General features: G+C 45.8%; 1 protein-coding gene across 5 annotated transcripts; it reads left to right on the top strand.

Moving 5' to 3' along the window:
• Window positions 1-1,831: 1,831 nt before the first annotated feature.
• On the top strand, window positions 1,832-25,561 carry FHIP1B (FHF complex subunit HOOK interacting protein 1B). 5 transcript variants are annotated; one of them, XM_043580490.1, is made up of 12 exons: window positions 1,832-1,941; window positions 12,137-12,465; window positions 12,593-13,231; window positions 13,600-13,758; window positions 13,948-14,034; window positions 14,225-14,392; window positions 17,937-18,016; window positions 18,281-18,444; window positions 18,870-19,067; window positions 22,112-22,290; window positions 22,448-22,610; window positions 25,039-25,561. In XM_043580490.1, exons 2-12 carry the CDS (start codon window positions 12,328-12,330, stop codon window positions 25,398-25,400), a joined length of 2,337 nt encoding a protein of 778 aa, XP_043436425.1. In that variant the 5' UTR covers window positions 1,832-1,941; window positions 12,137-12,327; the 3' UTR covers window positions 25,401-25,561. The 5 variants fall into 5 exon arrangements, with proteins under 5 accessions (XP_043436425.1, XP_043436422.1, XP_043436424.1 ...); XM_043580487.1 differs by having other exon boundaries at window positions 18,870-19,649; XM_043580489.1 differs by having other exon boundaries at window positions 18,281-18,486.
• The last annotated feature ends 78 nt before the right edge of the window (window positions 25,562-25,639 follow it).

Here is a 25,639-nt window from a genome sequence, read left to right as displayed (position 1 = left end):
TTAACCATGTATAAAATTTTTATAGTTCTCTATTATTCAATAAAATCTAAACTCCTTAACATGGCCTCAAAATCTAATAACTGACTTCTATCCATGTCTTCGGCCTCATCTCACAATGTTTCCTCTGCATGTTCCCTAGGCTCCAGACATGCTGTACTCATTATAGTTTCCAGAGCACCTCCTGCATTGGTATGGGCTGATCTTTTGGGCTGAAACTGCCATTTCTTTTTCTTTTTAAAAAAAATTTTAACCCTTATTTATTATTGAGCGACAGAGAGAGACAGAGCATGAGCATGGGAGGGGCAGAGAGAGGGGGAGACACAGAATCCCAAGCAGGCTTCAGGCTCTGAGCAAGCTGTCAGCACAGAGCCTGTTGCGCGGCTGGAACCCACAAACTGGGAGATCATGATCTGAGCCGAAGTCAGACGCTTAACTGATTGAGATACCCAGGTGCCCCATTTCTTTTTCTTTTTAACTACTTTATATTTTAAACTAATTTCAGGCTTACAGAAAGTTGAAAAAAAGGTAAAAAAAAAAAAAGTTCCCCTAAACTCCTCACCCATGTTCCCCTGTTATCATATTATATAACCAGGGAATTAACATTGGTGCAATACTTTGATCTAAGCCATAGCCCTGATCTGAAGCTTTCATTTCTCTTAGTTTCTCATGCTCTTGTTTGTTTCTTTGCTCAGACGTCATTTACTCCTCAAAGGCTCTCCTAAGCCCCTTCACCCTTCTTTGCCTTCATCCTCTGTACATAAAATCATGTTAAGTGCTGCTCCTTGATGGCAACTATTACACTACATTGCAATTATCTGGCTAAAGGGCTAAAGTCTTGCAGGGCAGAGACGGATTCTAATTGATCTGGAATCCTATCTGGCATGGAGGTGCTTATTCCGTGTTCCTTGAGTAACTGAACAAGACAGTATCCAAGGGGTCACGGGGCATCAGGTGCTGGGGAAGCTAGGGAGGGGGCGGTCACCAGCCCGGTACTGTCGTCCAAGCCATGTGTGCAGATGGAACAAAAATGAAGTAGGCCAAGGGCGCCTGGGTGGCTCAGTCAGTTAAGCGCCGCTCTGGATTTCCGCTCAAGTCATGATGTCACGGTTGGTGAGATGGAGCCCAGGGCTTTGCGCTGATGGCGCGGAGCCTGCTTGGGATTCTCTCTCTCTCTCTCTCTCTCTCTCTCTTTCTCTCTCTCTGCCCCTCCCTCTCACGCGCTCTCTACCTCTTTCAAAATAAATAAACATTAAAAAAATGTAATAGTCTTACTGCAGTCAGCGGTCTCTTGGGCTCAGCTTTTCCACAGGCCCTGCCCACCTACTGACTCCTCCCCTCAGGCCTACACCTTCGTGCTAGCCCCGCCCACTCCAGCCCACTCTTCCACCCTATGCACCACCCTGGACCATTGGCCCCGCTCCTTCACGTTAGTCCCTCAGCCTCAGCTCTCTCCCAAACCCTGCCCCTTGGCCTTTCCCTGCCTCTTAAAGTTGCGTCCCTCCTTAGGTCCCGCCTTCTGCCCTTCTGGTTCGACCTTTCCTTCTCAGGCTCCGCCCCCCGCCCTGTGGGCCTCCGCCTTCCCAGGAGTCTTCTCCTATGACACGCTGGAGTCCTTCAGAGGGGCGGGGTTTACAGCACAAGGGGCGGGACCTGGAGAAGAGGTGGTACTCCTCTCTCGGACCGCCGTCGGCGACCCCGCCCCTGCGCTCGGCCGTTGCCAGGAAACAAGCCTCGACGCTCCGGCTCTGGCCGGGTCCAGCCAATGAGCTGGCACGCCACTGCCCAGCGGTGCGTCGCTGGGCGGTTACGTGTGGTGCGCGGGGGCGCGGGTTGCGTGTGGCGCGGGGCGGGGCGCGGCTGGTGCGCCTCAGGAGCGATGGCGGCGGCCTGAACTCACCTAGCACGGCTGCGGCGTTCGGGCCTGGTCAGGGTCGGGATTCTGTGAGTGAACAGCAAGTATGGGCCGCAGGGCCCGGAGATTCGCATGAGGGGCTAAGGGACTGTGGAATGACGGCACCGCATTTGGTGACTGTACCGGTTGTGAGGGCACTGGGTGAGGGGCTGGCATGTGGTGAGGGGCCGGGTGTGAGTGTCTAAGGTAGGGGAGCAGGGTACGAAGAGCCTGAGGGTGAGTGGGCAAGTGAGGAGCTGGGTTGTAAGAGGGGCTGGGGATGCTTTTCGAGAGACGAAGGGAAAGGGACTTGTGAACACAGTTTACTGATGGGCTGAGGCACCTGTGGGCAGAGGCGAGGGCAACGCTGGGACCAGAGTAAGAGGGTACGGCCTGTGCGGGAAGGGGAGAGTAAAGGGCAAAGGCCGGAGCATGCGGGCTGCTGGGGAATGGGTGAGGGAGTTGAGGGTAGGGCATGGGGGGAAGGAATGAGGATTGTGAGGCTTGGATAAGGGTGAGGTAAGTAAGTCCTTCTTCGATGGACTGTCCTGCCTAGTGAGAGCAGTAGTTTCAGACCGAGTAGGACAGCCTGGGTGGAAGTGTTGTGCACTTGGCTTTTTGAGGACAGAAAATTGAAGGCATCATGGGCAGTAATAACTAGGATAATGAAAATAATTTTTGAGGCTTAGTTTTCAACCAGAGTAATCACTGAAACTGCCGGTTTCTCAAGTTCCTCTTTGGGACTGCAAACTTGAAGATGGTTCCTCGCATGGAGGTTTTTTGGCTATGACCGCCCATGTTTGTTTTCTCTCCACCTGCTCTGGGCGGTCTTACTCCACTGCTGCTCCTCACCTATGCTTAGCTGTGCTCTGACGGTTGTCATTTAAATTGGACTAACCACTTTGAGTTGCTAATTCTACTTTTATGAAAGTCACATGGTTTGTTACATACAACACTATGTTTAGGTTCTCAAGCAGAATGGCTTTGCTCTAAGTCACTTTCTTACAGTTGAGTTAAAAAAAAAAAAACCCCTACTTTATTGAGGTAAATTGATATACAGTAAACTGCTCATGTTTAAAATGTACATGGGTTTTACCATATGTTTACATCTGTGAAACCATTACCACTTTCAAGATACAGAACATTTCTACTACACTCAGAAGTTTTCTCCTATCCCTTTGCAACTCATTCCTCCGTGCATGACACATTTTGGGGTTCATTTTATTAGTATCTTGCAGGTCCCTTTCTCCCTGCCAACCACATGTACATGAACATTTTTAAAGTTCTAGGGGTGCCTGGGTGGCTTAGTTGGTTAGGTGCCCAACTCTTTGATTTCGACTCAGTCACATGTCTCATGTGGTTTGTGAAATTGAGCCCTGTGTGGAGCTCTGTGCTGACAGCATGGAGCCTGCTTGGGAGTCTCTCTCTCTCTCTCTCTCTCTCTCTCTCTCTCTCTCTCTCAAATAAATAAATACATACAAACAAAACAAACAAACATTAAAAGTTCTAGAAAACTGAGTTGGCACTCAGTTTTAATGGACAGTTTGCTTTCCTACCACTACATTTTCCTCTGTAGTCACAGTTGGCCACAGAGCCTAGATACCATCCTCAACCTCAGGGAGATTTAGGCCTTTCCCGTCTGGACAGTTCTCTTGAGAATTAAGGGCAACCCAAACCCAAGTGGCCAGTCCGTTCCAGAGTCTCAGCTTCAGAACCGACTGTTCTGACCCATGGTATGTTTTCATTGCTTCTCTCCAGAGGCCAAACATTTTTATGCTAGTGTAACCCTTGACCACCTACCCTGGTGGGCAGAACACTGTAGAACTTATATGTATCACAACAGGGTTTAGAGCAGTGATTCCTAAACTCTGGGCCAAGGACAGTGCCAGTCCATGATAAAGTTTTCATCCATCCAAGGTGGAAGGAGAGAAAGATAACATATGAAACATGAGTTTTTCATAAAGATAAGTTTATTCTGAGATTATTCTATTCTTTTAGTGAAAGTGCTTTCTGACTGATGAAATAATGGTGATGGTAGGTAGTGGGTTTTCAAGAAATGGTCTTATTTACCAAAATAAAAAGTAACAACCCTATTTGTAAAATTTTTTAGAAATTATTTTTATTAGTTCCTGAAATCCAGAAATTTAGAGTGATGATGGTGTGGCTGTTGTATCATGTTGAGGAACATGTGCTTATACAGTAATTCTATATAACTTCTGACATTTGAACAACATACATTCAGTTTCACATTTCACTGGGTTTACATACTTTGTGAAGTAGGCAAGGGCTGGAATTCTTATGTTATAGATGAGGAATCATATTCATAAACCAGAGGTCACATAGTATACAGTGGCAAGGCTGAACCCAAAATTTGGTCTCCTGAGAGTGACTTGGGGAAAGAAGGTTTGTAACAGAGTGAAGGTGATGTGGACTAAAAGGCACGTTAAGTATGGGAAAAGTTGTGATGACATGAGGGCATTATATTGGCAAAACCATTTTTTATCATTTGTAATTAATGCGGTTCCAAAAGAGATTAAAGACACTTTGAGGGTGACAGAGAGATGGGGCTTCTGTTTAATATTGTGGCAATGACATGGGAACAGGTATACATAATACCTGGTTCACATTGTGATGGTGACAGGACAAGTCATGTCATCAGAAGGTTCTTAGGGGACTGTACAAATTCTTGGGTGTTCCAGAGAAAGTACTGAGTTTGGTACACTGTACTGAACTCTGTTGAAATAGTAGTGTAGTAAGTATAATGGATTTTGACTTACATATACAGCTAGGTGGTAAATCTGAGAAGATGTAACATAAATGAGGGTGATGATACCTAGATAGAAACATGTTTGGAGTGCTTTATGTAATCATTTATTGCATATCGGCTATTCGCCAGGCCCTCTAGTAAATACTGGAAGAACAAATTCATTCATTCATGTATTAATTCCTTTATTCATTCAGAAAATACTTTTTCAGTATGTAGTCTGTCCTTGTGATGCTCACATTTATGAGATAACAAGATAGAGAAGACATGGTCCTCTGTGGTCTCAAGGAATTCTAAGTCAGGTTGAGAGAGGTAGATACATGAAAAGACAATTTCAGTTTAGAGAGAGAGTGTTAAATACAAAAGTATATCATGATGGGGTGGTTACTTCTTTATCTAGTGTGTCTCTCCCTGTATTCCAGTCATATATATTCAGTGATCTACCATATATCTCCACAGGTATCATAAAATTAACATGTCTAAAACAGAACTCACTATCTTTGCTCTGAGAGCATGCTGTTGTAGCATATTCTGTATCTCAGTCTAGGCAAGGACTTCAGTGTCATCTTCATTCTTTCTGCTCCTTTATGCCCTGTATTTAGTTAGTCACTAAAATCTTAATGTTTCCCTTTAAATTATCTCCTCTTCATCTCTGTGGCTACATCTTCACTGTTAAAGCTTTAGTTTACTTCCTCCTCATCTCTGATCTGGATTCTCACTCCCTCCCCCCAACAGTCTCCTGCCTTCAGTCTTGCTCTTTTCTAGTCTTTCCCTAGAATGATCTTTCTAAAAATACAAATGTAATCATAGAGCTCCTCGCTTAAAAACTTTTGGCTCTTTGTGTTCTGTAGGACAACATCCAAATTGCTTAATATGGCATCATTTGGCCTCAACTCACCTCTCCAGCCTCATCTCCTGCCACTCTCTACTTTGTGTTCCAGCTTGAATAAAGTCTTCATAGTTCCCTAACATGTTACTTTTTTTAAGCCTTGAGATCTTTGTAATAGCTTTTTCTCTAACTAGGGACACTTTTTCTTCTCTGCCCAGTGAACTTTCCTTTTTCCTTAGGATCTAGTTCAGTCTCTTCTCTTTTTGACATCTTCTTTGTCATCATCACCTAAGAGGGGTGGAGAGAGAACCATGTGTGACATAGGGATTTACTGTTATAAAGGAGAGTCACCATAACTGAGGTTCACATTGTTGTGTAAGTCAGGTGAGATTCCCTGTAAGAAGCAGAGGTGGTATTGGGGAGAGGGGAGGGGGTGAGTTGGCACCACACATTGATAGCCCATTTGTCTTATGCATAGAGGCCGAAGGATGGACAAGCAGGGAGGATATATGTAAGCTGAGCTCTAGATTAGGCTCCTGTGAGGTCCCCCCTCCTTTTGTATTCCTATGAGGTTTTAACCAGATCTTTCTACTTTCAGGATTTACAGTAATAGCTCATTCATGCCTCTAATGTCAGTAGTCAGTCATCTTGCCTGGGAAGAGCCACTGTAGGGAGAGAAAGCTCAGGACTTTACTGACCTGTTTTCGAGAGGTCATTTTGATTTCTCCCTGTCTGCTGTAGGTATTGCAGGTGTATCCCTGTCCCCAGCTCCCTCCCTCTCTTGCCTCTCCCAGGGCAAAGGTTCCTCAGTAAAACTGAGCCACCTCCTTCCTACCTGTGCCTGCTATTCTGAGGTTGGTAGACACCCTTGCTGAATGTACCTGTAAGGCTTTATTTTGTGCCCTAAGATGAGTGACTGAACTTGGCTATTTGTGGGTCTAAAAGATCAGCTCTTTCTTCCCCTTTTTCCCCTGTGACTGAGCCTGATGGTAAATCTGGGAAGAGGGGTATACTTTTTTATAGACTTTGCTGTGGCAGGAAACGGCACAGTAATAGAGTGGTGATTCCATTTTCTTTGTCTCGCTTTTGAACTTTGCACAGTTAGCTGGGAATGAGAGAGTCTTAAGTAGGTGATAGGAACACCAAGCTATGGTCTCCTTTTGTATTTTTACAGTTTGTGAAGGGGGCCCGGGTTAAGTGTTAGCTTTTGGGTTCTGAGACACTGATTTCAGTATGGCTTTTCTTTTTGAAGTCTTTGAGAAGAGTTGGGGATCGGGAGGGATGAAGAAAGGTCCTGGAGGCTAGTCCCTCTTGAGTTTGTGAGCAGTGCCCTTTGTTGGTCAAGTAATAAAGCAGAAGTGGGCACCCCAGTTATATTGCAAGGTAGGAATTAGTTGTTAATCTTTGGAAATGAGTCCTAGCAGCTAAAGACAGTTTAGTTTTGGACATGGTCAAGCTTTACTTTGCTGACACTGGATGCTTGGCTCATCTTTTGCTTACCAGGGTATGAGTGTGAGGTGGTGGGATGCACAGGTCAGAGCAGGTTAGATCTCTCCTCTTAGAGGTGAGGTTATCTTGGTCAGATAGGATCGGGAGAGGGAATGGGGAAAGGAAAATGCCATTTACAGAGCACCTGCTTTATATGCCTGGTGTGCTACATAGGTTATCTTATTTAATTTTTTTTTTAAATTTTTTTTTTAATGTTTATTTAGACAGAGAGAGACAGAGCATGAATGGGGGAGGGTCAGAGAGAGAGGGAGACACAGAATCTGAAACAGGCTCCAGGCTCTGAGTTGTCAGCACACAGCCCGATGCAGGGCTCGAACTCACGGACTGCGAGATCGTGACCTGAGCCGAAGTCGGACACCCAACCGACTGAGCCACCCAGGCGCCCCTCTTATTTAATTTTTAAAACAGTAACAACACTTATTTCATCAGGAGTTTATGTAAACTGAGGCTTTGATGTGGGAGGTGATTTTTTTTAAGGTCACACAACTGGAAAATGGTGGACTGGGATTCAAACCTTTATTTGAGGAACACCAGAGCTCCTGCTTTACCTACTACTTTGTGTTATTCTTACTTGATGTTAGGGCCTCTATTTGTTTTCAGTCCTCAGATGAGATTATGATTGAGAAAGCATTCTGTAAGCAGTAATAGATATTCTTCTGTTATTCAAGGTCTTCAGGGGGGCAGATTGAACGCATTTGGTTTGGGAAGAATTTGATAAAGGGATTATATTTACGAGGGCATAGGCAGAGTTTAAGGAAACCAATAAGACATAATGCTAATAATAGTGAGAGAGCTAGTAGAAGGGGACATTTCTTATTAGTATTCTCAACTGTTGGCTTTGCCCTCCCCAGCCCATGCTTACTTGGTATCTTCAGTATTTGGGCAGATAGATAAGTACCTTTTCAGTGCATCCCTGCTGCTGGTAGTTACCAGTCTGTATGACTGTTTGATGGTTTATAGGAAACCACGTATGAAAGACTGAGCATCTGTTCTGTGGCTCTACCACCTTCTCACCCCTTTCTCTTCTTCCCCACCCCGACTCTCCTGGGTGAGTGAGTGAGTGAGAGAAGATTAGGTGAGTGGTGGGGTGGTAGTAGATATTAGCTTCCCTTTTTCAGATTTCAGATTTACCTGAACTGGCACCCATCCTTTATTACTATTTTCCTCCTCAGAGAAAATGGTATACATACTTCTTTTTCTCAGACTAGTGCTATACCTGATTTTTCTATTATCCCCATTGTATTTATCCACAACCTGTTACTTTCTTCATACTTCTTTTCCTCACTTGACAAACAACCTTGAAGCTCCCCATAAAACCAAACCAAACCAAACAATAAAAACTCTTTTTCTTGGCTTCCCACCTCCAACCCCTCCTAGTTTTTTTAAGCTGTTGCTCTGTTTGCATCCTTCTATGTCACTGACTTTCCAGATAATTGCATTTTACATTTCTTTGGCTCTTGGTCATTCTTTAACTAGTTACTTTCCTAAGTTTATCTAAAACTAGATTGCTAAAACTGACTGTTTTCAATCTTCATTCTACTTAGTCTGTCTGTAGACTATATGTTATGGCAATCTCTAGTTTCTTGAAACTTCCTTTCCTTGATTTTTAGATTATCATTATTTCTTGGATTTTTCCTTCCATTTCTGGCTACCTTCACAGTCTTCAAAAACACCTCTTCTTTTGTTTTCCTAATTCCTGGTTTTCCACAGAATGTTACCCTTGGCTCCTTTCAGGATCTGCTGATGTCTTTGGATGATTCCATCCCTCTCTATAGCTTCATCTATCACCAATTAGTTGTTGACTTCTGGATGTATATCCTTATTCTTGATTTCACTCTTGAGCTCACGTATAATATTTCTGTTTGCTTTCTGGACATCGTGGATATCCTATAGGTGTCTCAAAGCTTAACATATCCAAAACTGTATTCATCCTTTTTTCTAAAACACTCCTCCCTTTGTTATGTGTTCCTTGCCTGTTAAGCATTATCTTTTACTGAATCTCTTAGACTTCATATCTGAGTCTTCTCTTCTCCTCCATTCATTTGTCAGGTCTTGTTGCTTCTACTTCATGGCTAGGTTAAATGTGGAGGCAGATTATCTGCATTTGCATTCTAGTCTTGCTTACTAGCTGGCTAACTTTACAGTAAATCTAACCTTTCTAGGCTTTGATTTTCTTATGTGTAAAATGGAGATACCAGTACATCTAGAGTTTTTATGGGATTTAAATGAGCTACTATATATAGTACTTAGAAAAAAGCCTGGCACATAGTAAGTGCTCAATATATGTTAGCTATAATTGGTTTTAATTCAGTGTTCAGTTCCACAAGTATTTTTGAATGCCAGGCACTGTGTTGGCACTGTGATTGCAAAGAATGAATGATAATGGTCCCTTTTGAAGGAGCTTGGTATTATTGGCAGAGATATTACAGGTGTAAATAATTTCATTATCACATGGCACATGCAAAGATAAAGGTGAATATCAGATTTATCTTTTCTAATCCTGCTCTTACTTCATCTGCCTTCTGCCTGTCTCATTCACCTTATTATACTTCTATTTGACATATTTTTAAAGGCAAATTTGATCTTGTCATTTCCTTGTCTAAAAAATCTTTTTTGTTTCCGGGGTGTCAATAGATAAAACCTAAACTCGTTAGCCTGCTATTCACTGCTAATTATAAGCTTCACCCTTATTTACCCTTCAATTCCATATTGTTTCTCTCTTCTCTAAGTAGTCTGTGATTATGCCATCCCCAAGTTGGAACTGTTTTTCAGATTTGTCATGTTCTTTCATAGTGCCATATTTTTGTACATACTGGTTTTTTTTAATTAAAAAAATTTTTTATTACTGCTTACTTATTTTTGAGAGAGACTGAGTGAGAGCAGCAGAGGAGCAGAGAGAGAGGGAGATACAGAAGCAGACTCTAGGCTCTGAGCTGTCAGCACAGAGCCCGACATGGGGCTTGAACCCACGAACCGTGAGATCATGACCTGAACTGAAGTCAGACCCTTAACTGACTGAGCCACCCAGGCACCTCTCTACATACTGTTTTTAGTATGAAGGTCTTTTCCTCTGCTCTCTTTGTTGCCAGTATTTCAGTTGTTAAAGATTTAAGTCAGAAGTCATCTCTTTTCTGGAATCCCCATTATAGTCTTTCATGCAGAATTACTTGCTTTCATATCCCTGTGATACTTTTGTAAATACCTCTGTTTATAATATTCATTGGAAGTATTGTTTATGCTCCCCTCCAACTGTTTTTATCTGTCTTTGTATTTGCATTGATTATTTAGCAGAGTGCTCAGTACATTATCAGTACGGATGTACAGTGAGTGAACCCTGCCTGCTGTTTAGGGCTGGCCCTGCCCTTTATAAAACTGTCTCCTATTTTACAGAAGGCTTCCTTAAGTATAGTTGCTACCTTCCTTTGGTTGTGAGTTGGTGGTACTGTAAGAGAGAGTATCTGGGTGGAAGGGGATGGTGGTAACATAACCCGAGGGCTGAGTGTGGGGCTATTGCCAGGTCCCTGGGTTCCTTCAGCCCTTGTTGAGCTTAAAGAGGAAGGACAACTGAACCACGCCTTTCCTCTGAAGTTTTTGTACTTGTGAGAGATAATACTGCTGAGGGGGTGAGGGGTGTGATGGAGAAGGAACTGTGAGCCATGGTCTAGGCCAACAGCTATTTTGGTACTTTTTCCCTTTCCCTAGTGAGGGTGTCATGTCATGGCCCCAGGAGTGAGTGTTGGCTATATCTGGCAGGAGTGGGGTATCTGTGTGTATATGGGAATGTGTCCCTGTGCTCTTCACTGGAATAAAAATTGTTCCACTCTTTCAGTGGGCTCTGGATTTCTCCCCCTTAAGAGTGTTCAGCTAGTTAAGGGTCTCTTGGGTTATTTCCTACTGGTGGGATTCTAGGGAGGGACTGTGATAGGTAGAAAAATATTTCTTCCTCAGTAGTCTCGGAGGGCTGGAGTCAGATCAAGATTGAGTTCCTTCTTTCCTTCCTTCCTTCCTTCCTTCCTTCCTTCCTTCCTTCCTTTTTTCCTTCCTGATTTTATTTTTAAGTAATCTCTATACCCAATGTGGGGCTTGAACTCACAATCCTGAGACCAAGAGTTGCATACTCTACCAACTGAGCCAGCCAGGCACCCCAAGACTGGGTTTCTTGTTCCTTCATTCATTCGTTTGTTTATTCATTCATTCACTTAAGCATCCACACATTGAGCAAGTATTTACTGAGTCCCTAGGTATTGCTCTAGGTACTGGGGATACAATAGTAAACAAAACAGACAAACCTTGCCTTCAGTGAGCTTACATTCTGGTGGAGAAGCTAGACAAATAAATAAGCGAGTAAATATTTTTTGATAGTGAAAACTGCTAAGAAGGAAGATTAGGAAGCTAGAGAGTGAAGGTGGGAAGATGTACTACTTAAATAGAATTAAGTAAGGCCTCTCTGAGGAGACAGCATTCGAAAAAAATGGAGTGATGTGAACAATGTGAAGATCAGGGAAGAGCACTCCAAGCCCAGAGAATAGAGAGTATTCTAGAAGGCCTGTGTGAGTAAAGTATGAGTGAGGAGGAGGATGGTAGGAAGTTAATACAGATTAGATCATAGAGTACCCAGAGGCCACGGTAAGGGATTTGGATTATTACTAGTGTGATGGGAAGTCATTGGAGGGTATTCAAGAGAGGAGAGATGTAACATAAGTTAGGTTTTAAAAATATCACTCTGGTTACTTTGTGTAGAATAGACTGTCAGGGGAGGGGGAAACAAGACTGGAAGCATGGACACCAGATTGGAAGCTATTGCAATAGTAAGACATGCTTTGAGGGTATAGGTGAGAGGGTTTGCTGATAAACTAGACATTGGAATTAAGGAAAAGGAGAAATAAGGATGATGTTCAAGTTTTTGGCCTGAGCATGTAGGTGAATATTGGTATCAGTACTTGAGATGGAGAAAGCTGGAGGAGTGATAGGTTTGGTGGTAGGAATGAGTTCTGTTTTAAACACGTTATATTTAAGGTACTGTGTGTTTGCATATGTGTGTGGAATTTTCAGTGGATTGATGGCTCTGAGTTCTTCCTGTTGGAGAGTGGAGAGAGGCAAACTTCTCTGTTGATTTCTTCCTTTCTCTCTGTCTTTGAATTAGATTTGCAGGTCTGGACTGGGCCGTGACCTCTGGGCTCGCTATTCCAGCCTGGTGTATCTTCTGGATCCATGGCCAGCTACTGGCTCCTGCAGACCGGATGAAGCAGACTAGAGACACAAGTGGAGAAAGCTGCCAGCTGGCAAATTCTCAGAGTGTGGCCCTCTGGCTACTGGCCCTGCCCAGCCTGCCTCATGGAGAGGATGAACTGGTTGAGCAGATTGGCCTCCCGGGGCCCTGGGCACCGTGTACCTCAGGGGTCCAGTCTGCAGGCCCCTGTCATGGCTGACCCTGAGACCTGCCTCATGGTCTTCAAGAACCACTGGTCCCAGGTAGGAGATTCTATACCAAATGGCCTAATCCACTGGCTCCCTGAGTTCTCCTAACCTTCTGTTCACTCTCACCATCCCATTTAGTCATCATATCATCTTAGATTCCTTCTATCTTCTGTTTCTCCAGGTAGTGCGAATCCTGGAGCGGCAAGGCCCTCGGGCAGCTCCTGGGGGTGCAGATGATCTCAGTGCTGTACGCAACCACACTTACCAGATGTTGACACTGCTGGTAGAAGATCGTGTGGTCCCCTCAGCCCCCACGACCCCTGGGCCCTTGCTGGAGTTCGCTTTGCGTGAGGACCTGCTAACCCGTGTGTTGGTTTGGCAGCTTCAATGGGATGAGCTTGGGGATGGGGTTGAGGAACGGCGGGCTGAGCAACTGAAGCTGTTTGAGATGCTAGTGAGTGAAGCTCGCCAGCCACTGTTGCGACATGGTCCAGTTCGTGAGGCTCTGCTGACCTTGCTGGATGCCTGTGGCCGTCCTGTGCCCAGTAGCCCAGCACTGGATGAAGGCCTGGTGCTACTTCTCAGCCAGCTGTGTGTGTGTCTGGCCCGGGAGCCTTCATTGCTCGAGTTCTTCCTGCAGCCACCTCCTGAGCCTGGAGCTGCCCCCCGCCTTCTCCTCTTTTCTCGCCTTGTTCCCTTCGTCCATCGGGAGGGCACGCTGGGCCAGCAGGCCCGTGATGCCCTACTCCTGCTCATGGCTCTGTCGGCCGGGAGTCCCACTGTGGGCCGCTACATTGCAGATCACTCTTACTTCTGCCCGGTCAGCACCTCCTGGGATGGGGGGTAGGGTATGGTGTATAGTCACTAGACAGCACCTTGCTATCCAGAAGATGTGGAGGGGCTATGTACTGGGTACTTTTCCTTTAGGTGGTAGCCCCCTGGGTTTGAAAACAGTGCCTGGAGTTGGGGTGGGGATGAAACATGGGCTTAGGTGGACAGCATAGATACTAAGACTCTTCATGGACCAGTGTTCCCAGGTGATGTCCTGGCACATTGGATAACTAAATATCTGCTTGAGGAATAGTTCTTTCCCCTAGTCCCATCAAAACTCTGGGTTAATAGCTCCCCTGGTTCCCTTTTATGTATTGTCTGAGCTTTTGGTAACCTGTCCTTGGGGATGGCCCCCAGGTGCTGGCCACAGGGCTGAGTGCCCTGTACTCCTCACTGCCCCGCAAGATTGAGGTTCCAGGGGATGATTGGCACTGCCTGCGACGGGAGGATTGGCTGGGAGTGCCAGCACTTGCGCTCTTCATGAGTTCCCTAGAATTCTGCAATGCAGTCATTCAGGTGGGATTGCACCTTCCCAGGAGGACTGGTTCTTGGTCATTCTGGGCAAATGGGGTGGGAAGGGGGCACATTCCCTGGAGTTCTGCTGTTCTGCCATCTTGGGGGTGGGGTGTCTGCTTGTACCATTCTATTCCCTTCCAGACAGTGGCCACCTCACATTCTTCCTCCTTCTCTGTTGTACCCCTACAGGTGGCTCACCCTTTGGTGCAGAAGCAGCTAGTTGATTATATCCATAATGGGTTCTTGGTGCCTGTCATGGGCCCTGCCCTGCATAAGGTGAGAGTTATGGGCGGCAAGGCTGAGGGGTGGTGACCCCAGTGCCAGGACCAATGTGGGAAGTAGTGGGCTGGGTACTCTTCCCCTTTTCCCTATCTTCTCCTGGTTCCTCCTTAGAGCTCGGGGAAAATAACTTAGTACATGTGCAGGGAAGCCCTAAATTTCCAAACTTTCCCTCCCCTTCATCCAGACCTCTGTGGAGGAGATGATCGCCAGTACCGCCTATCTGGAGCTTTTCCTACGGAGTATCTCAGAGCCTGCTTTGCTCCGTACCTTCCTGCGATTCCTGCTGTTACACCGGCATGACACCCACACCATCCTTGACACCCTCGTTGCCCGTATTGGCAGCAACTCCCGGGTATGGCCCCTACCTCTGTCCTGGCTTACCTGGGTGAGCCATCTTCTCTCTCTGAACTTTGTTCTGGGAGGGTGTGCCTGCCCTTCTTTGGCCTTTGTCTCCAGCAGTCACTTCAAAGTTAGGTGGCATTTACTTTCCAGTATTAAACTTTTGACCACTTTGGGAGTAGCTCCCTTGCTTTTGTAATATATGAATCTAGAACACATTACTTTTTCTGGATAACTGGCTCCTCATCATGACTAGGGGTTTTGCCATTGTGCTGTACTTGCGATGTAGCATTGGCCTGGGGTTCTCTTCAGCTGTGTATTGTACTGTGGCCTGCTGTGGGTGACTGAGATCACTTCCCCAGGTTTTGTGTTTGCTTTGATAGGTGATCCAGCTGCTACTGGTATGCTTAGCTTTTTTCCCCTTTGGATTTGCCACATTTGAAGTGCTGTAACTTGGGGCACGCATCTCCCCACCTACCTACTTAAACATTTCTTCCTCCTGAACATTTTTACTGAATGTTTTACTTACTGTTTTCTCCTACTAAGGATAAGTGGTAAACAAGGTAGGCATAGTTGCTGGTGTCATGGAGCTTCCTTACTTTATACAAACCCATTAATAAAATAATTGAAAGTTGTGGTCACTGTTACGAAAAAACCAAACAGCTGTTTAGAAAATAATAAGGTGGTCAGAAACCTTTCTGAGGAGGTGACATTGAGCTAAGACCTAAAGGTCATGAGGGAGTTCACCTATTGAAGAACAAGTGGAAGAAGAGTCTGAGCAGAGGGTGCAGCATGCACAGTACATGAGATGGGGATGAGTGAGTGTATTTGAGGAAATAAAAGACCAGTAAGACTGGAGGTGTAGTGAGCAAGGGGGAGAAGGGAATGAGGTGAAAGTAGAGAGGTAGGTAAGATTCAGTCATGCATGACCTTGTAGACCATGGTAAGCAGTTTGGATTTTAATCAGTAGAAATATGTATGAAAGAGGAGTAAGTAGTTTTCAATAATAAAGACCCAGAGTCTTTCTAGGGGAATAAAGCATTCATTTAGTCATGAACTTTATGCCATTTATTTAGCTCTGGAACCATTTTTTTGTTTCCGTCTTATAACAAATTGAAGTTCCCTAGGTCCTTGTATTTAAAATAGAAGTTCTCAGATAACTAAAGGTTCTGGAAAACTGTTGAAAATCATTCAGATACATTGAGATACCTGGTAGTAGGCCTCTTGGTAGGTGAGGTTTTGGGATAGCTGTTTTGTGTAGGTGAGGTTTTTGAATACTAAGGGTATGGATGAAGTATTCTACACTGACTTTGATTAGACCAGTGTTTCTGAACCAGGTGCACACTTCAGAATTTGAAAATGGCAACAGCTACAACAGTTTCTAGGCTCCCTGCCTTAGATTTCTTGGATTATAATATACAGGGCATGTGTATTTTTACAATATTCCAAAAAGTACTTATGATACATGCCTGGGTTAATTAGGAATTATTGTCTAAAATCAATAGGAAATAGATGTCAAAGCTTTAATTTTACAAAGATACCAATTTCGCATTATGCTAAAGTTAGACCATGGTCTTTTATCTATTCAGCCTGATGGAATGTCCTCTTCGTGTTTTGAGACAGTTAATTTCCTTCTTGAGGTTGATTTTTTTTTTTTTTTCCTATGTTGGGCTATCTCCATGTTCCTTTTGTCTTAATCTTATCCTCACTTTGACTTTCTCTCATTGTCTTTAGTCTTTAGCATTTAATTTTATTAGTCTTGCATTTGGTCCTCTCGTCTCAGGAGCCTTCATGTTTTTGGGGTATTTCTTCTTGTTTCCTGCTTCTTGGAGGACAAGATTGTTTCTGATTTCAGGATGCCGGGGCTTTCCTTTCTACTGTTTGGCCTTTTTTAGTCTTGATTCTGCTGCCCTGACTTTGAACTTCTTTAAGCTTTTCTTTTGTGGCTTCAAGTGAATCATGCTGGCTAGTCAGTCTCTGTGCCTGTTTTAGTTTCCCATTGCTGTCATAACAAATCACCACAAACATAGTGGCTTAAAACACACAAATTTATTATCTTACAGTTCTGTAGGTCATACGTCTGACACAGATCTCACTAGGCTGAAATCAAAATGTTTTCAGGGCTGTGTTCCTCTCTGGAGTCTCTAGGAATGGATCTGTTTCCTTGCTCAGTAGGGTTGCTGGTAGAATTTATTTCATTGCAGTTCTAGGACTGAGATTCCCATTTTCTTGCTGGCTGTCAGCTGAGGACCATTCCCAGATTCTAGACGCCAACCAAATTCCTTGGTTTGTAGCCCCCTTCTTTCATCCTCAGAGCCATCAATGGTGGATCAAGTCCCTCTCAAGCTTCAGATATCTTTTTGACCCAGCTGGTGAAGGTCCTGTGCTTTTAAGGACTCAAGTGATTTGATTGTGCCTTCCTGGATAATCCATGCTACTTTCCCCACCTCAAATTTCATAACCATAATCATATCTGCAAAGTACCTTTTGTCATGTAGGGTAAAATACTTACAGGTTATGGGGATTAGGACCTGGACATCTTTGGGGGACCATTTTTCTACCTACCTCACAACCTTTCAGTGAGTGTGAATGTTTTCATTGCTAGTTAAAATGGTTATTTAGGGTAAATCTGAAAACATCCTTGCAAATATCCAAATATGTGAACTGATATCTCATCTCTTTCTCACTGCAGTTGGCTTTTAATCTTCCCACATTTATTTAGTAAATGATGAGCATCTAGACTGTGCAGTGTGCCCTGGCCTAAGACCCAATAGTCATCTTCAGGGAGCTCTAGGTATACTTGCCATAAGGGAAGTAGAGAGAAAGTGCTGTGGGGGTTCAAAGGAGTGAGGGAGTGCTTACTTGTGTCTGTTGTCTTCTACTCTCTTCGCCTAGCCAGAGAAGAACCACCCTTCTTATTTTCTAAAACAAATGGTTTCCTCTATTCTGGACACACCTATTTTTTCCTTTTCCTGTCAGCTGTGCTTGAGCTTTTCTTTCTTCTACCTTCTTAGAGATACATCAGTGTTGGAGAGGTGACTCAGACTCCATGTTCACAGCCCCGCCCACTTCCCAGCTGGGATTCTTCCAGGTTCCCTCTGGTTTCTTGTTGGTAGGCATTTAGTTACTGTGCAGCCACAGTCTCTGCTGACAGGCATTCACTTAGTTATCATATTGTTGTTGTCTCCTGTTAGTCATTCACTCAGTCCCAGTATTTCCTAGGGTCTTTCTTCATGGGTATTCATTCCATTAAGTACTACTGGAATCTCTGCTGACAAGGGTATGTAACCAGAGAGTCTGCTGACATGTGTATGGTCTGTAGAAATACAGAACGTGACACATGGTTCATTCCTATCTGTGAATAGTGAGGTCTTGCCTACAAAGATCATGTGATCATTTATTTAATATGCAAATGATCATTATGTGCCAGGCCCTATGCACATGCTACTCTAGGAGTGGTTGGTTGGGCCTGGGGCTGGGGGGTTCCCATTTGGTAAACATCTTGGTGGGTAGAGAGCTCTTATGGTGACTCCCTCCCTCCTCCCCCACCCCCCCAGCTCTGCATGGTCTCTCTGAGTCTCTTCAGGACCCTACTGAACCTCAGCTGTGAGGATGTCCTGCTGCAGCTGGTTCTCAGGTACCTGTGGGGGCAGGGCTGAGGGATGGCTGATCCTGAACTCTCAAGGCCTTGTGCATTGCTGGGGCCATGGGTTGTATTGGGGTTGCTCATGTGGAGCATGGCTTAGCCATGTAGTTCCATTGGCCTGGCTTAGCCATGTGTTTCTATTGGCCTGATGTTCTTGGAGCCTGTCTTGGCCATGTAGTTCCATTGGCCTGATGTTCTCCCAAGCCCTGTCCTTCCTTTCTGATCTATCCTGTGCTCCTTTTTCTGCTTTCCCAGGTATCTTGTCCCGTGTAACCATGTGATGCTGAGCCAGAAGCCAGCTGTACGTGATGTGGACCTATATGGACGAGCTGCAGACAAGTTTCTCTCCCTTATCCCACGCTGTTGTCGGCATCGTGCCCCTAGCCCACCCCGTCCAGAGCATGCCTCATGGGCACGAGGTGGGCCTAGCAGAGAGGCAGGGAGAAGGGAGGACACAACGGGTATGGCCTGGGTTCTGGGGAGCCTAGCAAGAAGGTGGGGTTTGGGTGCGGGGAGGGAGATGGCCATGAGTGGCATTTTCATCTTTGGGGAGGTTGATGCCTTAAATCCACCAAAGAAATTTAGCTTCTGAGCAAAGCTGTTCCTCTTCTTCATTCCAGTCATGTATTGTTTCTATTTTCCATTGTTTCTTTGGTATTGGGGGTGGTGAGTGGGGGTGGTGGATGCAGAAAAGCTTAATTTGGAGGGTGGAGAATCAGCTGCCTAAATAGGTCACATTTCTTTGCTGCTTCACTGCCTTCTCTCTTAGTCTCCCTAGGTGCCTTATTCCTCCTCCTGGCCCTCTGTCTCTTTGATTCCTCTTATGTTTTTTTTCCCTCTGTAGGCCCTGGAAGCCCAAGTGTTGACTCCTCTTCTGTGGTGACAGTGCCCCGGCCCTCCACACCGTCTCGTCTGGCCCTCTTCCTGCGACAGCAGAGTCTGGGTGGCTCGGAATCCCCAGCTCCAGCCCCTCGCTCACCAGGGCTTGCTGCATCCCCAGCCTCCAGCCCTGGCCGACGGCCCAGCCCTGTGGAGGAGCCTGGTGAGCTGGAAGACAATTACCTGGAGTATCTGCGTGAGGCACGCCGTGGTGTGGACCGGTGTGTCCGAGCCTGCCGTACCTGGTCCGCCCCCTATGATGGCGAGCGGCCCCCTCCTGAGCCTAGTCCTGTTGGCTCCCGGACTAAGAAACGCAGCCTACTGCCTGAGGAGGACAGGGACAATGTGGGGGAAGGGGAGGAGGAAGAGCTGGGGAGTGGAGGGCGTTCTGGGGGTACAGGGGAGGGCCCTGGCCACCTGCCCCCTCCCCAGCTCAATGGGGTGCCAGGACCATGGCCTGAGGGGGCCAAGAAGGTTCGTCGGGTGCCTCAGAAGGGGGCTGGGGAACTGCCAGAGAGCACCTCCGAGGGCATGGCAGGACTAGAGGGCTTTGGGCAGGAGCTCCGGGAACTGGAGGTGGCATTAAGCAATGGGGGGGCTGGCTCAGAACCCCCGCTAGAGCCTCCACTACCTCTTGAGGAGGAGGAGGCCTATGAGAGCTTCACCTGTCCCCCTGAGCCCCCCAGCCCCTTCCTCAGCAGCCCATTGCGGACGCTCAACCAGCTGCCAAGCCAGCCCTTCACTGGTAAGCTACTTAGCCTAGGCCTTCCCCTTTGCGTACTCTTTGCATGTATTCAACATGTTTGTGCTGATTTCTGAGACTTCTTTTCCATGTCATTTCCATGTACTTGCCTAGCTCTTCATCCATTTTGCTTGGATCCCTTCCAGATACATGTCATACTTGGGTCTCTGTGTCTGTCTATATGTCTTCCATGCTTGTGCTGGTTTGAGTATTAATTTATGTCTGAGCCTTGTATGTTCTATGTGCATGTTCCTCCTCTTCCCTAGTCTGGCCATTTCCTGAGATTGTGATCAGGATGTGTTTGGTGTTTCCTGGTAAATCACAGCAATATATCTGAACAATACATATGGAGGACATATGTGGTGTTCTGTATGTGAGGCATCTGTAAGCCATGCTGTTCCATGCTGTTCCCACCCGTATATTTGTCTGGGTGTTGGGTCTCCTATCAACTTTTCTGTGACCTAGGATCATCTCTTCTGGCGTTCTTCCCCCTACTCTGCCCTGGTCTCCTTTCTTCTCCTAGTCTCTTTAGAGAAGGACTCAATTTCAGGTTTTTGCTGTTTTCTGTCCTTGTACCTTGTTGGTTGCTATAATTACCCAGTTAAGACTTTCTTACAGACTCATCATTAGTAGTAAGGACTGAAGCAGATAGAGTGAAATGCCTCTTTGAGGGCAAATGAGAAAAGTGTAGCTCTGATCTCCCCAACTGAGCTCTTTTGGTCTTTCTAAAGACCCTGGAGTTAGACCTGACCTGAGTGACTGGGCTAACTCCTCTTTGTTTTTATTTGAGATCCAGCTTTACCATCCCAGCTCTTATCTGGTTCTTATCCTTACTCCCCACCTCACTCTAGGGGGAAAACAAACAAACAAAATACACCACCTCTGAGAAGCAGTGTCTAGACACACCTTGAGTTAGTGTCCCTTCATATCATTGACGCGTGTAAACCACTTACTGTGATGCTGGTACCTTGGGAGAACTCAGCACGTGGTAGCTTTTTACTAGGATTGTCATCTTTTGGCTGCAAGGCAGATATAAGTTGACCAAGGTATACGCCCATCTTCTGGTTGTTTGTAGTCAAGTTATTGTGCCTTGAGCAGTACATGTCCTAACTGGGCCTGGGATATGCTGCCATCCTGCTTGCATAGCATCAAGGCTTCTGCTCTAGAGTCACGACAACTCCGTCTTGCAGACTACAGAAAATGTGTTTCCATTTATTTAAGCTTTGCTTCTTCCTGCTCAGTACCATTAGAAGGTGGTATGCAGGTTTTACCACATTCTTGAAACATTAATTGAAGCTGTGTCCCTTTTCTTCTTTGTAAACTCTTCTGAACTTTTTGAATTTTCTCATGTAAGAAAGTCCCAGGAAATGAGAGAAACAGAAGGACAGAGTTATGGGGTGTCTTAGGACCCTGTTAAGCTAGAGTTGTATGGAGCTAAGGCCAGTCACGTGCATTTGGAGTGGAGAATGTTCTAGGATCTTTTTTGGAATTCATTGCCTCTTTCCCTTTGTTGCTCTCCTGTCTCAGTTCATGGTGCAGTTCTTAGGTTTAATCCCTTTCCCTTACAGATCACTGGTCAGACAGACTGATGGCTCTAGAGTCCTCCTGCTGGTGATCTGGCTCAGTTGAGGCCACTTCTCCCAGTAGATCATTCTAATCCCTTCTGTTATCCTCTCACCCAGCAAAGAGTCTGTTCTGAGTCAGTTTTCTCTGGCTCTGAACTAAACTTTTTTCTATAAATTCTCTTCTACCTTCTTGGTTCCCAGTTCCTGAACAGAGCTGATTTCTTCTTTGGGGCTCCCAGAGATTTCTCCCCTATCTTTTAAGTTGGCCTTCGTAGTTACCTTTGTCTTTGTTACAGTTCATTCTTGCTTTCTTTCTGATCCAGGTGTAGTGTAATCCTCTGTCTTGTGTGTAACCTGATTCTTCTTTTGGTCCTAATCACTTTCTTGCTTGTTCTTTCTTCTGTTATGTCTCTTGGGTGAAACTTTTTAAAATACTGAGAGACATTATGTAGTGTATAGTTATTACTGAAAACTTATAATTTGCTACATCTTGGGCTAACTGCTTTATAGGAATATTTCTTTGATCCTTTTAATAACCCTGTGAGGTGGGTATATTTTATTTTGTTAAGTAGGACACTATGCTTAGAGAATTTTGATTCATCCAGCAGCTTAACTAGTAAAGGATAAAGCTGGAATTTGAAACCAGGTCTGTCTGACTCCAGAGCCTATGATCTGGCTCTTCATCCTGAGTGTAAAGCTGGCATGTGGACTTTTGGGTCCACATGGTATCTACCATTTCATCTCTTCCAGAGTAGGTGATCACAGGATACTTAAATATAACCCAGACACTGACATACAAATGATTTTCATCTAGTGGCGGGGGGGTCTCTCGGTTTTGGGAGGAATGCGTGTGATGTGCATTGTGTTCAGGCCTTGTATCCTTGTGCCCAACCTCCCCAGGCCCCTTCATGGCTGTGCTCTTTGCCAAACTCGAGAACATGCTGCAGAACTCCGTCTATGTCAACTTCCTGCTGACGGGGCTGGTGGCCCAGCTGGCCTGTCACCCCCAGCCCCTGCTCCGCTCTTTCCTGCTCAACACCAACATGGTCTTCCAGCCCAGTGTCAAGTCCCTGCTGCAGGTGTGCGATGCATGCATGCATGGGTGCGTCCAGGCTCCATGGTGGGCCAGGCCCGCAGCTGGAGTGACCCTGGGGGGGCTGGGAACAGGCCCAGTGGGATTAGAAAGGACCGTCAGTGTAGAGCCACACAGAAATGTCATGAAGTTGTGCTTCATAGGTGCTGGGTTCTGTGAAGAATAAAATTGAGAGCTTTGCGGCCTCCCAGGAGGACTTCCCAGCACTGCTATCCAAAGCCAAGAAGTACCTCATTGCCCGTGGCAAGTTGGACTGGGCCGAGGGCCCTGCAGCAGGACCTACCCCCCGCCGCTCCGATCCCCTAGGTGAGGCCTACCCCACCACTCCAGTCCTCTTCCTACCTTCCCTAGATAGCTAATTAGCCCAGGTTAATTGAACTCTTATTAAGGGTGAAACCTTGTGCCATGAACTGAGGAGTTGTAGAAAATTGAGTCTTGATGTTTGTCCTGTGGCTTCTGGTCACAGGATAAAATACAGTTGTGTCCTCTAAGAGCCAAATCAGCAGCACTAGCAAAAACTGCTGAAGTAGTAAGACAGGCAAGGGGACAGAGTAGTCTCTAGGTTGAGGTATTGTTACAGCTTGGGAACAGGAATGGCATTTGACATGGTTCTTGAGATAGATAAGACTTGGGTAGCCAAAGGAGTGGGATGGCTTTTTTCTTTTGTCCAGGCAACAGCACGAACTATTTTGTTGGAACAGGGGATTTGGAAGGTGGTGAAACAGTTGGCAATAAGGCTGGAAAGATGTGGCCAGAGTTCAGATTAGGTTCTCAGATTAGGAGTTGGACTGGGTAGAAGTTGTGATCTTTTGGGCAGTGAAAACCCACTGGAGGTTCTTAGATATGAGAGTGGAGAGATAAGCATATTAGTTCATGTGCTAAGTGAATTGGAGCCAGGAGAAAATAGAGTCAGGAGGCTTCTGCTGAAATGCATCTGTGACCTGCAAGGCTTGAATTAGAATAGTGGGAACAGGAAGGAAGAATTTGATAATGTGGAAATGAAAAGGAAGTCTTGGCAGAGTTTGGTGAATGGTTGTGAGGCACAAGGAGGAAGGAAGAGTTAAATGTGACCATGCAGTTTTAAATCTAGATCTTCCATCTGCAAGTGTCTGAGCATTTGCTGTATGTACTAGCCATTGTCTTTGGTACAGGCTACTCAGGGAGGTATAAGATGAGACCTCTGCTTTTAAAGAGCTGACAGTCAGTCTGGAGAGTGACTAGAGAAATGTCCTAACTGGGAAAGCAAGGTCCCAAAGGTGGTGGAATAGTGGGATCCATTGCACCAGGAAAGGATTAACTTTGGGCAGGAAAAGATTTTTTTTCCTCCTTTTGAGGCAAATGAGGATAGATCAAAGGAGGAAGTGATATGTACCCATGGAGTTGTGAGGTGTGGAGGGAAAAGTCAGGAAATTGAAGTCCTTTATTTGCTAATCAAAGTAGGAAGGAAAATAATATGCTAAGAGCAAGAGAGCAGGGGTGAGATGGAGGTATGAGAGATGTGGGTTGGGAAGACAGTACCAGAACGGTTATTATAGTTCCTTAGCATGATTTCCTCATGTGAAGATGTCTTATTTCCATAGTGCTAGTATTGTGTTCACTGTAGAATAAATAAGAGTCTAAGCCCTTGAGCTCATAGATTACTGTATGAGATAGAAGATCTGTATATAAACTAGAAACAAGTTATTACAGTACAGTATGATAAAGGCAGTGAAATGGGAAGTCAGTGGAGGGCAAATCAGAGGTTTTTCAGAGGGGTGGGGATAATAAGATTAGGCCAAGGATGATGGAAACAGTGGGGAGAGCAAAATTAAGACCTAGAAGGCTACAAAAGCAAGAAAGAAGCCTGGAGGGTTCCAGGAAGAGCAGATCTGTGTGGGCACAAAAGCAGGAGTGGGTGTAAAGAGTTTGGAGAAGGGGTTAGAGGGGGCATGTGAGCCTGGTTGTGAAGGGTTCTGAATGCCGTATTTAGTCGGCCTGTACAGCGTACCTCTGTAGCCAGTATTAGAGATAGAGAGTGGGAACTGTAACATGATCTAGAGACTAGATCCCTAGAATCTAGGCCCTAGAGATGGGACAAAGATCCAGAGACAGGAATCTAGGAAGAAAATTAGGAGAGACAGCAGTGTTTTAAATGGTTCCTTTGAATCTAAAGTGAGGTGAAGTTTGTCTGGCCATGTGAAGTTGCCTAAACTGACATGAGGTGGGAGTAGGCTTTGGTGGATCTAGGAGAGAGACTGGTGGTTGGCGAAGTGATGGCACAGGAGATCAGATTCTGGAGGGATAGTGGAGTATGGTGGAAGTGGTAAAGCCCCTGGACTGTGATTGGATATACACCCTGTAGGTGTTGAAGGAGTAGAGGCTGTGGGTCCTGTGTTATAGATAGTTCAGGAGCATAAGGTAAGCCTGTGTTATGGACTGAGGAGAAATAGCTTAGTGATGGTAGAATAGCGACTGGAAAGGGAGGAGCAGTTAGAGAGTCCCTCAGGGTGAGAGGGCATGGAGAAGGGGTCTTGGTTGGGAATGAAGCAGTTGTGTTGACTGACCGAGAAGACTAAGGGTGATGGTTGGCTTGGTGGGGAGGCTGGATGGAGGGAAAAATGCTGGGCAGGCAGCATTTTGGTTTTAGAGTCCTAGTCCAGATTACTGTGAACCCAGGGAGGGGGGCATCTCTCAGACCGAGAGAGCATGCCTTACCCCAGCACCTTCACGATCCCTGATACCCATTTATTCCCAGTGAAGAGCCGGAGGCCATCCTTGGGGGAGTTGCTCCTGCGGCATGCACACAGTCCAACCAGGGCCCGGCAGGCGGCACAGTTGGTTCTTCAGCCTGGGAGAGACGGCGCAGGACTTGGCCTAGGTGGGGGCTCCCCTGGGGCTTCAACTCCGGTTCTACCCCCTCGGGGTGGGGCCCCTGAGCGCCAAGGTGAGGCTCTGCGAGTCAAGAATGCTGTCTACTGTGCAGTCATTTTCCCTGAATTTCTCAAGGAGTTGGCTGCCATTTCCCAGGCCCATGCTGTCACCTCGCCTTTCTTGTTGGATACTTCAGAGGAGGGATCTGGTCCTCCTGTCTCAGGCTTCGGGCCCCTCAATCCTTAACTTTCTTCCATGGACAATCAGGGCCTCCAGTGGCCTGGGCTGGGGCCAGGGTATAGGCTCCTTTTTATGTTTGGAGGCAGTGGTAAGAGGACTTTTTAATTTATTTCTGATGAATGTTTTATGGAGAACTTGTTGCAATATGTATAAAAGGGAAATCTCTATTCTCTGCTCATTCTTCTTTCCCACCCTTTTTCTCTGGGGCTGGGGCCCCAGGAAGGTTGTACATAAATAGGAGGTCA

This window comes from Prionailurus bengalensis, chromosome D1, assembly GCF_016509475.1.
Source record: "Prionailurus bengalensis isolate Pbe53 chromosome D1, Fcat_Pben_1.1_paternal_pri, whole genome shotgun sequence".
Lineage (NCBI taxonomy): Eukaryota > Metazoa > Chordata > Mammalia > Carnivora > Felidae > Prionailurus > Prionailurus bengalensis.
This window is presented reverse-complemented; position numbering and strand designations above follow the sequence as displayed.

Coding starts and splice junctions, on each gene's coding strand:
- FHIP1B (XM_043580486.1), top strand. CDS start 12,328: ATGGAGAGGATGAACTGGTTGAGCAGATTGGCCTCCCGGGGCCCTGGG. Junction 13,759..13,947: donor TCTGCAATGCAGTCATTCAG/GTGGGATTGCAC, acceptor GTACCCCTACAG/GTGGCTCACCCTTTGGTGCA. Junction 22,611..25,038: donor CCGCCGCTCCGATCCCCTAG/GTGAGGCCTACC, acceptor ATTTATTCCCAG/TGAAGAGCCGGAGGCCATCC.